Here is a 16,085-nt window from a genome sequence, read left to right on the forward strand (position 1 = left end):
GTACTGTGTAATGAGAAGGGAATCATTGCCAATCCAGCTGTACGAGATCTCTTGGGGATGAGTAACCATAACATGATAGAATTTTTTATCAAGATGGAGAGTGAAGTTGTTGATTCGGAGACTGTGGTGCTGAATCTTAATAAAGGAAACTATGAGGGTATGAGACATGAATTGGCCTTGATAGATTGGGGAGAGTTACTTAAAGAGATGACCATGGACAGACAATGGCAAACATTCAAGGAACGCATGGAGGAACTGCAGCAACTGTTTATTCCTGTCTGGCACAAAAGCAAAATGGGTAAGAGGGCCAATCCATGGCTAACAAAGGAAATGAGAGAGAGTATCCGATCTCAGAGAGAAGCATACAGATTGGCCAAGAAAAATAATAGGTCTGAGGATTGGGAGCTGTTTAGAATTCAGCAAAGAAAGGCCAAGGGATTGATTAAGAAGGGGAAAATACAGTATGTTCCCTGCAAGCTTACTTTCGTAAAGACTGACACTAAGAGTTTCTATAAATACGTGAAGAGAAAGAGGTTGGTGAAGACAAATGTAGGTGACAGACAAAAACTGGGGAATAATCCCTTACAGACAGAAACTGGGGAATGTATAATAGGGGACAAAGAAATGGTCGAGCAACTGAAGACATACTTTGGTTCTGTCTTCACAGAAGAGGACATAAATCAGATGCCAGAAATGTTGGAGAATTCAAGATTTAGTGAGAGGGAAGAATTGAGGGAGATCAATATTAGTAGAGAAATGGTACTTGGAAAGTTGATGGGATTGAAGGCGGATAAATCCCTAGGGCCTGATAATCTACATCCCAGAGTACTTGAGGAAGTGGCTCTGGAAATAGTGGATGCACTGGTGGTCATCTTCCAGGATCCTATAGACCCTGGAACAGTCCCTGCAGATTGGAGGATAGCTAATGTCATTCCACTATTCAAAAAGGGAGGCAGAGAGAAAACAGGGAATTATAGACCAGTAATCTTAACATCAGTAGTGGGGAAAATTCTCGAATCCATTATCAAGGACATTATAGCAGAGCATTTAGAAAGCAGTGGCAGGAGCAGACAGAGTCAGCATGGATTTATGAAGGGGAAATCATGCTTGACAAATCTGTTGGAATTCTTTGAAGATGTAACTAGTAGAGTTGACAAGGGGGAACCAGTAGATGTGGTATCTATAGACTTTCAGAAATCTTGCATGATAATCTCTTGCACAAGAAATTATTGTGCAAGATTAAAGTGCATGGGATTGGGGGAAGTGTATTGAGATGGATAGAAAACTGATTGGCAGAGAGGAAACAAAGAGTAGGAATTAATGAGTGTTTTACAAATTGGCAGGCAGTAACTAGTGGAGTGCCACAGGGATCGGTGCTGGGACCCCAGCTATTCACAATATATATTAACAATTTGGATGAGGGAACAAAACGTAACATCTCAAAATTTGCAGATGATACCAAGTTGGGTGGGAGGGTGAATGGTGATGAGGATGCAGAGATCCTTCAGAATGATCTGGACAGGTTGGGTGAGTGGGCTAATCAATAGCAGATGCAGTATAATTTGGATAAATGTGAGGTTATTCGCTTTGGAAGCAAAAACAAGACTATCTGAATGGTTGTAAGTTGGGAGAGGGGAGTGTGCAGTGGGACCTGGGTGTCCTTGTGCACCAGTCACTGAAGGTAAGCATGCAGGTGCAGCAGGTGGTAAAGAAGGCACATGGCATGTTGGCCTTCATTGTGAAAGGTTTTGAGTGCAGGAGCAGGGATGTGTTGTTGCAACTATGCAGGGCCTTGGTGAGGCCTCACCCAGAGTATTGTGTGCAGTTTTCGTCTCCTTTTCAGAGGAAGGATGTTCTTGCTTTCGAGGGAGTGCAGCGAAGGATTATCAGGCTGATTCCGGGGATGGAGGGACTGATGTATGAGGAGAGTTTGACTAGGTTAGGATTGTTTTCGCTGGAGTTGAGACGAATGAGAGGGGATCACATAGAGACTTATAAAATTCTATTTTATTCAATTAAAAATAAGGTCTAGACAGGGTAGATGCAGGGAGGATGTTCCCGATGGTGGGGGAGTCCAGAACCAGGGGTCACAACCTGAGGATTCAGGGTACACGATTTAGGACGAAGGTGAGGAGACATTTCTTGGGGGTGTTGACTATGAGGGTGTTGGCTACGAGGAGAAGTTGAATAAACTAGGATTGTTTTCACTGGAAAGACGGAGGTTGAGGGGAGACCAGATAGAGGTCTACAAAATTATGTGAGGCATAGACAGAGGATGGTCAGAGGTTTTTCCCCCAGGGTGGAAGTGTCAATTATCAGGTGGCACAGGTTCAAGGTGGGAGGGGAAAGTTTAAGGGAGATGTGCGGGGGAAGTTTTTCACGCAGAGAATAGTTTTTCATGCAGAGAGTGGTGGGTGCCTGGAACGCGCTGCCAGAGGAGGTGGTGGAAACAGGTACATTAACAACATTGAAGAGGCATCTGAATGGGTGCATGGATAGGGAGGAAATAGAGGGATATGGACCGAGTAAGGGCAGAAGGTTTTATTTAGTTAGGGCACCCGAAAGATAAGCTGGTTAGATGCATTGGCCATGCTAAATTCTCCCTCAGTATAGCCAAATAGGCTCTGGAATGTGGTGACTGGTGGATTTTCACAGTAACTTCATAGTAGTATTAATGTAAGCCTACTTGTGACACTAATAAATAAACCTTAAACTTAAACTCATGATTGTCACGGGTTTGGAGGGCCAAAGAGCCTGTTCCAGGGTTGTACTTTTCTATGCTGCTGGTTCTCATTGTTACAATAATGGACCCGCTCAGGGGACTGCTTTATAAAGGGCTCGGGATACGAGTTCCACCTGGCAAGGTAATTACCAATAACTCGGGAACTTGTATTCTGTGAGTCCTACTGGGAACTCAATCAGGGATTCCCCATGTAAGTCCTGGGGGGGTATCACGGACTAATTCCGTGTTGGGCTGAAAATCAAAAAAAAATTGTATCAAATTTGGGGTACAGGGAAAAGGCAAGGGAATGGCATAAGTCGTAGCGCTCGTTTGGAGAGCGGACCAGTGCGGACACGATGGGCCAAATGGCCTCTTCCTGCTCTGTAACAATTCTGCGATTCTGTGAAATTGAGCATGGGGAAAGGTAAGTCCCAGATTTGGAAGGCAAGAAGGAACCTCCACTTCTGTCAGGACACCTTCTGTCATCTGGAATACCAGCACACCCTCCTCAGATCCCGAACTGGAGCTGAGGAACACTTGGCTTGGGAGAACCTTCCTGACAGCTGCTGACTCAAGCAAAGCACTCAGGAAGCAGCAGGTGAAAGCCAGGATCCAGCCCAGTGTGTGTTTGTGTTTGCGAACGTTCTTGGGTGTGTGTGTGGAAAAAATGAGAATACGCTGCTACCAAACTTCTCGCCTGCTTTTGTTCTGTGGATTATAATCTATAGACAATGCATTATGTACACATATTTCCATACATTCATATGATTTCAATTTTTCAAAAGAAATTGGCTTTTTAAGCTAACTGATTTGGTTTTCTCTGTCACAGGATGCGTGTTTGGAATGGCTATTTGTTGCCCATCGCTAATTGCCCTTCTGAAGGGCAAATTTTCTTGTTGCGGAAAAGTAGATATCAGAGTGGCACGATGGCACAGTGGTTAGCACTGCTGCCTCACAGTGCCAGGGACCTGGGTTCAATTCCCAGCTTGGGCCGCTGTCTGTGTGGAGTCTGCGCATTCTCCCCATGTCTGCGTGGGTTTCCTCCGGTTGCTCTGGTTTCCTCCCACAGTCGAAGGATGTGCGAGTTAGGTGGATTGGCCATACTAAATTACCCCTTAGAGTCAGGGGGACTAGCTAGGGTAAAATGCATGGGGTTATGGGGATAGGGTCTGGGTGGGATTGTGGTCGGTGCAGACTCAATGGGCCGAATGGCCTCCTTCTGCTTTGTAGGATTCTATGATTCTCAGGGTTGCTAAGGCACACAGAGGGGATACTAATAAATTAGGCACCTTTATACATCCATTCTACAGTTTAAGTTATTTATTAGTGTCACAAGTGGACTTACATTAACATGCAATGAAGTTACTGTGAAAATCCCCCAGTTGCCACACTCCGGCACCTGTTCGGGTACACTGAGGGAAATTTAGCACGGCCAATACACCTAACCAGCACGTCTTTCAGACTGTGGGAGGAAACCAGGGCACCCGGAGGAAACCCACGCAGACATGGGGAGAACGTGTAGACTCCGCACAGCCAGTGACCCAAGCTGGAAATCGAACCCGGGTCCCTGGTGTTGTGAGGCAGCTCATCTAACCACTGTGCCACCGTTCAGGGAATGATGAGAGAATGGAAAAGGAATTCTGGTGGATGATAATCCCCACATAACCTGTAGCCATTAGGAGCTCTTTTCCCCATCTCATCACCCCCATGCATATATGACTTATTAAAGGAAAGAATGAAAGAAAGAGGCATTGACAGAAGCAGAGGAGAACAGAGGGAAGAAGCAGAAAGAGGAAGTTCAAATTTGATTCAAATTCAAATTGAAAAAAGTAATCAAACCAGAATGCAGAAAGAATTTTGATCTATCTTTCTCTGTCTATGGATAGAGGAGGGAAAGGAAGACAAAAGGATGCGGGGAGGCAGAAAGAGGCAGATGAGCGAGAGACCATATTGTCTGATGTACAGCACCTTGGGAGATTGACTAGTTAAATTTGTAATACCTTAACTCTCCACCCTCCATGCATGCTGCAAATTCTAAACATTAAATTCCGTCCACATCCATTTCCTGGTAACCAACAAACACTTTCTTTTCAGCCTGTGGGTTAATACGGATGGTTAAGAACGTAGGTGGCAATGTAGTTGATCGCCAACATGGTTTCTTCGCATGTTGGCCTGATTTGGGACTCAGGCAACAAGAAGCCGTATCTGCCGGTGTCCCGCAGTTCAAAGGTGAAGGAATACTTAATGCCCAGATCATAGGCCCAGTCATCTGAACCTCCAGCAGACGGATCTAGATATAAAAACAAAGAATAGCTCCTGAAAATTGGGAAACACAACATTCGGTACTGATATAGGAAAAGGTCTTACAGGCCCGGGTTTTCCAGTATGTTTTTAAGAAACTCTGATCTGTTGTTCATCAAATGATTGTGAAGCAAAGCACAATTCTGTCTTTAATTGTCACTTCTACTTAGAACAATCTGGGGTTGAAGTTATAAGCAGATCAGCCATGATGTTATTGAGTGGCAGAGCAGGCTCGAGGGGCCGAGTGGCTCCCAGTTCATATGTTTGTATGGCATTGTTTCAGAAAAAAAGCCATGGTTAACTTTCTCCTCCCGAAATCAGGGCTATTGAGGCGGCACGGTGGCACAGTGGTTAGCACTGCTGCCTCACAGCGCCAGGGACCCGGGTTTGATTCCGGCCTCGGGTCACTGACTGTGCGGAGTCTGCACGTTCTCCCCGTGTCTGTGTGGGTTTCCTCTGGGTGCTCCGGTTTCCTCCCACACTCCAAAGATATGCGGGTTAGGTGGATTGGCCATGCTAAATTGCCCCTTAGTGTCAGGGGATTAGCAGGGTAGATATGTGGGGTAATGGGAATAGGGCCTGGGATTGTGGTCGGTGCAGACTCGATGTCACCAACCTCAACATGATCTGCTTTTAATTTATTTATTAGTGTCACAAGTAGTCTTACATTAACACTGCAATGAAGTTACTGTGAAAATTCCCCAGTGGCCACACTCTGGCGCCTGTTCGGATACACTGAGGGAGAATTTAGCATGGCCAATGCACCTAATCAGCACGTCTTCCGGACTGTAGGAGGAAACCGGAGCACCCGGAGGAAACCCACGCAGACATGGAGGGAACGTGCAAACTCCACACAGACAGTGACCCAAGCCAGGAATTGAACCTGGACCCTTGGCACTGATTTGATTTGATTCATTATTGTCACATGTATTAATATACTGTGTAAAGTATTGTTTCTTGCACGCTATGCAGACAAAGCATACTGTTCATAGAGAAGGAAAGGAGAAAGATCAGCTTAATATGAGGTTGGGCCCATTCAAAAGTCTAATGTCGCAGGGAAGAAGTTGTTCTTGAGTTGGTTGGTCCTCAGACGTTTGTATCTTTTTCCCGATGGAAGAAGGTGAGGGCGGCACGGTAGCACAGTGGTTAGCACTGCTGCTTCACAGCTCCAGGGACCTGGGTTCAATTCCCGGCTTGGGTCACTGTCTGTGTGGAGTTTGCACATTCTCCTCGTGTCTGCATGGGTTTCCTCCGGGTGCTCCGGTTTCCTCCCACAGTCCAAAGATGTGCGGGTTAGATTGATTGGCCATGCTAAATTGCCCCTTAGTGTCCTGGGATGCGTAGATTAGAGGGATTAGCGGATAAAATATGTAGGGATATGGGGGTAGGGCCTGGGTGGGATTGTGGTCGGTGCAGACTCGATGGGCCGAATGGCCTCTTTCTGTACTATAGGGTTTCTATGATTCCTATGAAGGTGGAAGACAGTATGTCCGGGATGCGTGGGATCCTTAATCATGCTGCAGCTTTATAGGACCCTGGTTAGACCCCACTTGGAGTACTGCGCGCAGTTCTGGTCACCTCATTACAGGAAAGATGTTGAAGCCATTGAAAGGGTGCAGAGGAGATTTACAAGGATGTTGCCTGGATTGGGGGGCATGCCTTATGAGGATAGGTTGAGAGAGCTTGGTCTCTTCTCCCTGGAGAGACGAAGGATGAGAGGTGACCTGATAGAGGTTTACAAGATGTTGAGAGGTCTGGATAGGGTAGACTCTCAGAGGCTATTTCCAAGGGCTGAAATGGTTGCTACAAGAGGACACAGGTTTAAGGTGCTGGGGGGGGTAGGTACAGAGGAGATGTCAGGGGTAAGTTTTTCACTCAGAGGGGGTGGGTGAGTGGAATCGGCTGACGTCGGTGGTGGTGGAGGCAAACTCGTTGGGGTCTTTTAAGAGACTTCTGGATGAGTACATGGGATTTAATGGGATTGAGGGCTATAGATAGGCCTAGAGGTGGGGATGTGATCGGCGCAACTTGTGGGCCGAAGGGCCTGTTTGTGCTGTGGCTTTCTATGTTCTATGCTGGCTGCTTCTCCAAGGCAGTGGGAAGTGCAGACAGTGTCAATGGATAGAAGGCTGGTTTGAGTGATGGACGGGGCTTAGTTCATGATTCTTTGTAGTTTCTTGAGGTCTTGGACAGAGCAGGAGCCATACCAAGCTGTGATACAATCAGAAAGAATGCTTTCTATGGTGCATCTGTAAAAGTTGATGAGAGTCATAGCGGACATGACAAATTTTCTTATTCTTCTGAGAAAGTAGGAGTGTTGGTGGGCTTTCTTAACCGTAGTGTAGCAGTGCTAACCACTGTGCCACAGTGCCTCCTCCTTCTTCCTGCAGGTCAGTGTAGCTACGTTATTCGCTGCCTTTATCACATTAACCATTGGGCAAATTCAATGCTTGACTTTAACTGGCATTAAATGTAATGGGACCACTCTTAACTGAGAAAATGAGTTGACCTGCTCCTGGTTCTCTCATGGAGTCAATGCCACAAGGAGGTAAAAGAGGCCAGAATGGGGCGATTTAACATTTCGTGACAGCGGGGTGACTTGTTAAGTACAAACGCATATTGCGCTCCACTATGACACTGCATCACAGGTTCAGATCAGTCCATCGCCTCACCATTTCACACTGACCAAATTTGTTTCTAAACTTGTTTCTAAATTTGCACACACAAATTGATGATACAAAGATAGGTGGAGGGGCAGGTAGTATTGAGGAGGTGGGGAGGCTGCAGAAAGATTTAGACAGTTTAGGAGAGTGGTCCAAGAAGTGGCTGATGAAATTCAACGTGGGCAAGTGCGAGGTCGTACACTTTGGAAAAAAGAATAGAGGCATGGACTATTTTCTAAACGGTGACAAAATTCATAATGCTAAAGTGCAAAGGGACTTGGGAGTCCTAGTCCAGGATTCTCTAAAGGTAAACTTGCAGGTTGAGTCCGTAATTAAGAAAGCAAATGTAATGTTGTCATTTATCTCAAGAGGCTTGGAATACAAAAGCAGGGATGTACTTCTGAGGCTTTATAAAGCACTGGTTAGGCCCCATTTGGAGTACTGTGAGCAATTTTGGGCCCCACACCTCAGGAAGGACATACTGGCACTGGAGCGGGTCCAGCGGAGATTCACACGGATGATCCCAGGAATGGTAGGCCTGACATACGATGAACGTCTGAGGATCGTGGGATTATATTCATTGGAGTTTAGGAGGTTGAGGGGAGATCTGATAGAAACTTACAAGATAATGAACGGCTTAGATAGGATGGACGTAGGGAAGTTGTTTCCATTAACAGGGGAGACTAGGACGCGGGGGCACAGCCTTAGAATAAAAGGGAGTCACTTTAGAACAGAGATGAGGAGAAATTTCTTCAGCCAGAGAGTGGTGGGTCTGTGGAATTCATTGCCACAGAGGGCTGTGGAGGCCGAGACGTTGAGCGTCTTCAAGACAGAAATTGATAAATTCTTGATTTCTCGAGGAATTAAGGGCTATGGGGAGAGAGCGGGTAAATGGAGTTGAAATCAACCATGATTGAATGGTGGAGTGGACTCGATGGGCCGAATGGCCTTACTTCCGCTCCTATGTCTTATGGTCTTATGGTCTTGTATGATCACATTTTGTCTAAAGGAGAGGCGATGGCTTAGTGGTATTATCGCTAGACTATTAATCCAGTAACACTGACCTGCAGAAAGAAGGAGGGGGCACTGTGGCACAGTAGTTAGCACTGCTACGTGGGTTTCCTCCGGGTGCTCCAATTTCCTCCTCAGTCCAAAGATGTGCGGGTTAGGTTGAATGGCAGGGCTAAATTGATCCTAAATTGATTCTATGAATTTCCCAGAATTTGGAAGGTTGAGGGGTAATCTGAACACACTTTTAAAGCTATTAATGGGAACTGATAAACACAGATGGAGAGAAACCTTTTCTGATGTTTGGGGAACCTAAGACAAGCCGACAAGGCCTAAATGTTAACGCCTGACTCCCCAGGAAATGGGGAAACATTTCTACAAACAAAGAGTGGTAGAAATTTAAAATTCTCTTACACAGACAGCAGTTGATACTGATCTAGTCATTATTTTTAAATCTGAGATCGATAGATTTCAATTGACCAAAGGTATAAGGGGATATGGGACAAAGTTGGGTGAATGGAGTTACATCACGGATCAGCCATGGTTGCATTGAATGATAGAATGGGCTTCAGAGGCTCACTGGCCTCTTTCTGTTCCTGTGTTCAACAATGCTTACATATTATGATTGATGCAGGACCATATTCATATCGAGTTCCATGAAGACTACTCAAGGCTTTAACCGCATTGTGAGCCAGAGTATCCTGAAATAGAATCACAGGACAAAGATAGAATTATTAGTAAAGCACGATACGGAAAGTCTTGTTGCATTTTGATTCTCCATCGCCAATGCGAGGGAAAGTTGTGACATAGAATGTGCATCACACGAATAGGCCGTTCAATCCACGCTAATGTTTATGCTTCACATGAACCTCCTCCAATCCCTTTTCATTTGACTCAATCAACCCAAATCATTCTGCATCTTTCTTTCTCATGTCTTTATCTAGCTTTTCCCTCAAATACATCTTTGCTGTTTACTTAATTACCCCGTGGCAGCGGGTACCACGTTCTAACCGCTCTCAGGAGGAAGGAACTTTCTACTCAATTCCCTATTGGATTCATTAATGTTGATTTAATATTTATAGTTCTGAGTTTTGCTTTTTGTTATTGGATCCCAAGGATCATATATGTTCATGTTGAGATGTCATGGGGAGAAGGGTGTTGGTTGGGTGGGGTGGGGGCGGGGGGGGGGGGGGTGCGGGGGCTGGTGGTTACATGGGGAGGGAGGTCATGCAAAAGCCTAACCTCTCCTGATGACAGTGCTGGGGGAGATGTTCAAAATAGCACACAATCCCCAAGGAAAGATGTGTGTGCTCTTAAATATTCCCTTGTAGTTAGACACCTGATTGCTCTGACACCATCATTATGAAGTGCTTCGATAGGTTAGTCACGGCACAATTCAATTCTGGCCTCCCAGATTGCCTGTATCCACGACAGTTCACCTACCATCGCAACAGGTCCACAGCAGATGCCATCTCCCTGGCCCTGCACTCAATCCTGGAACACCTAGATAACAAAATGACCTATGTCAGACTACAGCTCAGCCTTCAACACCATTATTCCCACAAAACTCATCTCTAAGCTTCATGGCCCGGGCCTTGGCTCCTCCCTCTGTGACTGGATCCTGAACTTCCTAACCCACAGACAATCATTAAGGATAGGCAACAACACCTCCTCCACGATCATCCTCAACACTGGTGCCCCACAAGGCTGTGTCCTCAGCCTCCTACTATACTCCTTATACACCTATGACTGTGCGGCCAAATTCCCCTCCAACGCGATTTCCAAGTTTGCTGATGACACCACCGTAGTGGGTCGGATCTCAAACAATGACGAGACGGAGTACAGGAAAGAGAATCTGGTGAGCTGGTATGACGACAATAATCTCTCCCTCAATGTCAACAAAACAAAGGAGATTGTCATTGACTTCAGGAAGCGGAGTGGGGGACATGACATACATCAATGGGGACAAAGTAGAAATAGTCGAGAACTTCAAGTTTTTAGGTGTCCAGATCACCAACAACCTGTCCTGGTCCCCCCCACGCCAACATTATAGTTAAGAAAGCCCACCAACGCCTCTACTTTCTCAGAAGACTAAGGAAATTTGGCATGTCAGCGACGACTCTCTCCAACGTTTACAGATGCACCATAGAAAGCATTCTTTCTGGTTGAATCATAGGTGGGATTTCCACAGCTGAGTGGGAGAATGCTCCCCCCTCGAGAGCTGCCAGCCAGTGAGATTGGTCATGGGCACCGCTGGGCCTACGAGGAACAGAAGATGCACACCAGAGCCTGGTAACTCAGGTTCGTGTAGGCATGGCGGGATTGGGCTGCCCTGAAGGGGGAACAAGGGTACTGGGGGGTGTGGTGGAATTCGAAGGCCAGGTAGGAAGAACCAAAGTCGGGGAGCGGGGTGGTGAGGAGTGGGAGGGGGGAGTAAAATCTTGCGGGGAGGGTTGTCCCTGATGTGTATAGGCCAACCCCGTGAACGATGTGTCATGCATCTACCAACTTTTTCCCAACTTGAGCTCAAAGAATGGAGTGCCCGCTCCTGCCCGCCTGCCCACACCGACTGTAGTATGGTCTTTGGTAACAAACTCAACGGATTATTGATTGTTCATTTAATAATGGGGGACAGTTGGCCGATTTTGGCACCCGACCACCTATCATCATCACAGGGGAACAGCTCGAGGGTGGATGGGAAAATGGTGGGCAGGCATCCCTTGTGTTGTATGTGCCCCTCCTGATTAAAAATACTCCTGGCGGGGGTGGGGCTGCTATAAAATCAAGCCCTTCGGGGCAAAACCTGGAGAGGGATAAATCATTAAAAAAAATTTGTTCTTCCACAGGATGTCGGCATTTCGGGCTGGACCAGCATTTGTCCCCCAACCCACATGGAAACATCGAAACTAGAAGCAGGAGGAGGCCATTCAGCCCTTCGAACCTGCCCCGTCATTCATTTTGATCATGGCTGATCATCGAATTCAATATCCTGATCCTCCCTCCCCCCCGTATCCCTTGATCTCATTAGCCTCAAGAGCTATATATAATTTCTTCTTGAAATCACACAAGGTTTTGGTCTTGAGAAGGAAGCAACTTCTTGAGCTGCTGCAGTCCATGTGATGTGGGTACATCCACAGTGCTGTTAGGGAGGCTATCATCAACCTGTTTCACAGATCCTCACTAGTTAAATGATGGAGACAGTGTCAGGTGTAAAAATCATTCACAGTAAGGAGCTGAAAGTTACACTGTTATTTAATTATGAAGATAAAAAAGATCCTTTCTGACTGGGAAAGGGCTGAAAGATTTAATGCCATGGTTATCGATCGAACCAGCTCCACGCCTTCCCTACCTTGTTTTGTTTCTGTTTCAGTTTCCTGGCTGCCCTATTTTGATTGGAAGTTTCTCCCCTATTGGGTCCTATATGTGCGAATACATGGTGCTGATGCTATATTTCAGCTTAAGTTGCAGTTACGGTCAACATACAAATTTACCCACATTCCAATAATTTATTTCAACTAAGTTGCGTGTGTTAACACCAGAGGGAGCCAGAGAGCCAAATGCTGAGCAAGGACAGGAGCGGGAGATGTCGGTTTTGTGATGTTAATGTGATGAGAAAGTCGATGATGGGAAAGGTGCAAAAGCAAATGTCCGATTCACCATGTGTGGCCTTGACAACCTCACTGGGATGTCCCCTGCTTTAAGGTTAGAATCCCTACAGTGCAGAAGGAGGCCATTCGACCCATCGAGCCTGCACCGACTCTCCAACAGAGCATCTTCCTCAGGCCCTATCCCCGTCACCCCACATATTTACCGTGCTAACCCCCCTGACACGTTGCACAGAGTGTTTTCCTTAGAGCAGAGAAGGCCGAGGGGGACTGATTAGAGGTGTACAAAATTATGAGGGGCGTAGATAGGGTAGATAGGAAAAATCTTTTCCCCTGAGTAGAGGGGTCAACAATCAGGAGGCAGGGATTTAAGGTAAGGGACAGGAGATTTAGAGGGGATTTGAGGAAAAATCTTTTCACCCAGAGGGTGGTGGGAATCTGGAACTCACTGCCTGAAAGGGTGAGAGAGGCGGGAACATTCACAACATTTAAGAAGCGTTTAGATACTTATTTGAAATGCCGCAGCGCACAATGCTATGGACCAAATGCTGGAAAATTGGATGGTAATAGAAAGGTGCTTGATGGCCGGTGCAGACACAATGGGCTGAAGGGCCTCTTTCTGTGCTGTAAAATTCTATGGGCAGAATGTCCACATGGACTGTGCAAAGGTCCATAGACCTCGGGCAGGAATATCTGGTCTTGGGTGAGCGTGGCCGGAAAATCCCGCCCTATGACTTCATGTGGAGGTCTATATGATCATCCCTGGGTGCTAGCACCTTCTGTTAAAGAGAATTCCACAGGATGGGCCAGTGTTATGCATATTGTTGAAATGACAGCGCATTGAAATCATAGAATCCCTACAGTGCAGAAGGAGGCCATTCGGCCCATCGTGCCTACATCGACAACAATCTCACCCAGGCCCTATCCCTGTAATCCCACCTATTTACCCTACTAATCCCTCTAACCCATGCATCCCGGGACACTAAGGGGCAATTTAGCATGGCCAACGCACCTAACCCGCACATCTTTGGACTGTGGGAGGAAACCGGAGCACCCGGAGGAAACCCACGCAGACACGGGGAGAATGTGCAAACTCCACACAGATGATGACTCAAGCTGGGAATCGAACCCAGGTCCCTGGAGCTGTGAAGCAGCAGTGCTAACGAGTGTGCCACCGTGCCGCCTGTGCCGCAGATTGCTTTGAATCTGATGAGAATTATCACAAAGCAGGGTCACTGCCTCCCCCCTCCACAAACTCTGATTCCCACTCCCATATCCGTCAATAATGTACAGTTTCCCAGCCTGCGACACCTCCAGTAACACATTGGACCTATTGGAGGTGTTGCAGCTCAGAGATAGCAGGGAAGGTTATATGCGCAACTCAGTCATCTTTTTGGTATGGTGATATCTGGGCCTCTGGATTACTAGTCCAGTTATCAACATCTCCCCCTTTTAACCTATAAACCTATAGAACTATAGAATCCCTACTGTGCTGCAGGAGACCATTCAGCCCATCGAGTCTGGGCCAATTTTCTGAAAGAGCATCCAACCCAGTCCCTCCCCTCCGCCCAATCCCCACAAACCTGTACATTTACCATGGCTAATTCACCTAATCTGCCCAACTTTCGGACTAAGAGAGGAAACCAAAGCACCTGGAGGAAACCCACGTGGACACGGGGAGAACGTGCAAACTCCACACAGACAGTGACCCAAGCCGGGAATCGAACCCGGGTCCCTGGCGCTGTGAGGCAGCAGAGCTAACCACTGTGCCATTGGACCAACTATTAAAAAATAATCTCCTCATAACTGAAAGATGAGTGAATTTCATTCATTAGCAAGTGTCCCATACCAGCTCTTTGTAGTTGGATGTCAACGAATACGTGTAAGAGTACGGGAAGAGACACATCTGAGAGTATGAGTGGATCGTGAGATAAGCTTTGATGCCTTTGTATTTACGGATGAAGTTTGCAACAGCCTTGACTTCCTTCTCCGATTCAGCGCGTGATCCACAGTAAGTATCAGCACACGGGTTCCTTGAAGCCCCAACGGCTGTATGTAAAACAAGTAAGAGTTTGGATCCAAATAGTATCTTTCACAAACACCATGCCGTTCAAGGTTCTGCGGCTAATGCCAAACTTGTGAACTGTATGCACTGTCTCAATGTAGGAAACGCAGCAGCCAGTGGGAGCTCCCACAAAAATAACTGAGCAAATAATCTGTTTTAGGCATCGGCCGAGGGTTATAAGGAGGCTAGGGTTGGGGAGTAACCCACTCCCCACCACCCCATCCCCAAACAACCACTCCCCCATCTCCCCCACCATGGGATATGATTCTCCATTCTCCTGCCTTCTCCCCGCACCAAGGGACTTGGGAATCCTGGTTCAGGATTCTCTTAAGGTTAACATGTAGGTTCAATCGGCAGTTAGGAAGGCAATTTCAATGTTAGCATTCATGTCGAGAGGGCTAGAATACAAGAGCAGGGATGTACTCCTGAGCTTGCATAAGGCTCTGGTCAGACCCCATTTGGAGTATTGTGAGCAGTTTTGGGCCCCATATCTAAGGAAGGATGTGCTGGCCTTGGAAAGAGTCCAGTGGAGGTTCACAAGGATGATCCCAGGGATGAAGGGTTTGTCATGAGGAGCGGTTGAGGAATCTGGGTCTATACTCGATGGAGTTTAGAGGAATGAGGGAGGATCTAATTGAAAGTTACAGAATACTGAGAGGCCGAGTTGGAGTGGACATGGAGAGGATGTTTCCACTAGTGGGAGAGACTAGAACTCGAGGGCACAACCTCAGAGTGAAAGGACGCTCCTTTAAAACTGGGATGAGGAGAAATCTCTTCAGCCAGAGGGTGGTGAATCTGTGGAACTCATTGCCGCAGAAGGCTGTGGAGGCCGGGTCATTGAGTGTCTTTAAGACAGAGATAGATAAGTTCTTGATCAATAAGGGGATCAAGGGTTATGGGGAGAAGGCAGGAGAAAGGAGATGAGAATCATATCAGCCATGATTGAATGGCAGAGCAGACTCGATGGGCCAAATGGCCTAATTCTGCTCCTATATAGAAACATAGAACATAGAAACATAGAAAAACTACAGCACAAAACAGGCCCTTCGGCCCCACAAGTTGTGCCGAACACATCCTTACCTTTTAGGCCTACCTATAACCCTCCATCCTATTAAGTCCCATGTACTCATCCAGGAGTCTCTTAAAAGACCCTATTGAGTGGAGGACCACCACTGACGGCAGCCAATTCCACTCGCCCACCACCCTCTGTGTGAAAAACTTCCCCCTAACATCTCCCCTGTACCTACCCCCCAGCACCTTAAACCTGTGTCCTCTCGTCGCAGCCATTTCCACCCTGGGAAAAAGCCTCTGAGAGTCCACCCGATCTATGCCTCTTAACATCTTATATACCTCTATTAGGTCTCCTCTCATCCTACGTCTCTCCAAGGAGAAAAGACTGAGCTCCCTCAGCCTATCCTCATAAGGCATGCCACTCAATCCAGGCAACATCCTTGTAAATCTCCTCTGCACCCTTTCAACCTTTTCCACATCCTTCCTGTAATGAGGCGACCAGAACTGAGCACAGTACTCCAAGTGGGGTCTGACGAGGGTCTTATATAGCTGCATCATTATCCCCGGACTCCTAAACTCAATCCCTCAATTGATAAAGGCCAGCACACCATTCGCCTTCTTAACCACCTCCTCCACCTGCGGGGCCGATTTTAGAGTCCTATGGACCGGACCCCAAGGTCCTTTTGATCCTCTACAGTACTAAGAGTCTT

The 16,085-nt window shown here is 46.9% G+C and overlaps 1 protein-coding gene across 1 annotated transcript in view; it reads right to left on the minus strand.

The window, feature by feature from the left end:
• Positions 1-3,417: 3,417 nt before the first annotated feature.
• LOC144487277 (carboxypeptidase B-like) overlaps positions 3,418-16,085 on the minus strand; it is a 30,087-nt gene continuing 17,419 nt past the window's right edge. The window contains exons 9-11 of the mRNA XM_078205366.1: positions 14,149-14,348; positions 9,311-9,395; positions 3,418-5,012 (exon numbers count right to left, since the gene is read on the minus strand). Coding sequence (XP_078061492.1) covers positions 4,825-5,012; positions 9,311-9,395; positions 14,149-14,348 — 473 coding nt within the window. The 3' untranslated portion in view covers positions 3,418-4,824. The remainder of the gene's footprint in view (positions 5,013-9,310; positions 9,396-14,148; positions 14,349-16,085) is intronic.

The sequence above is a fragment of the Mustelus asterias genome, chromosome 3 (genome assembly GCF_964213995.1).
Source record: "Mustelus asterias chromosome 3, sMusAst1.hap1.1, whole genome shotgun sequence".
Lineage (NCBI taxonomy): Eukaryota > Metazoa > Chordata > Chondrichthyes > Carcharhiniformes > Triakidae > Mustelus > Mustelus asterias.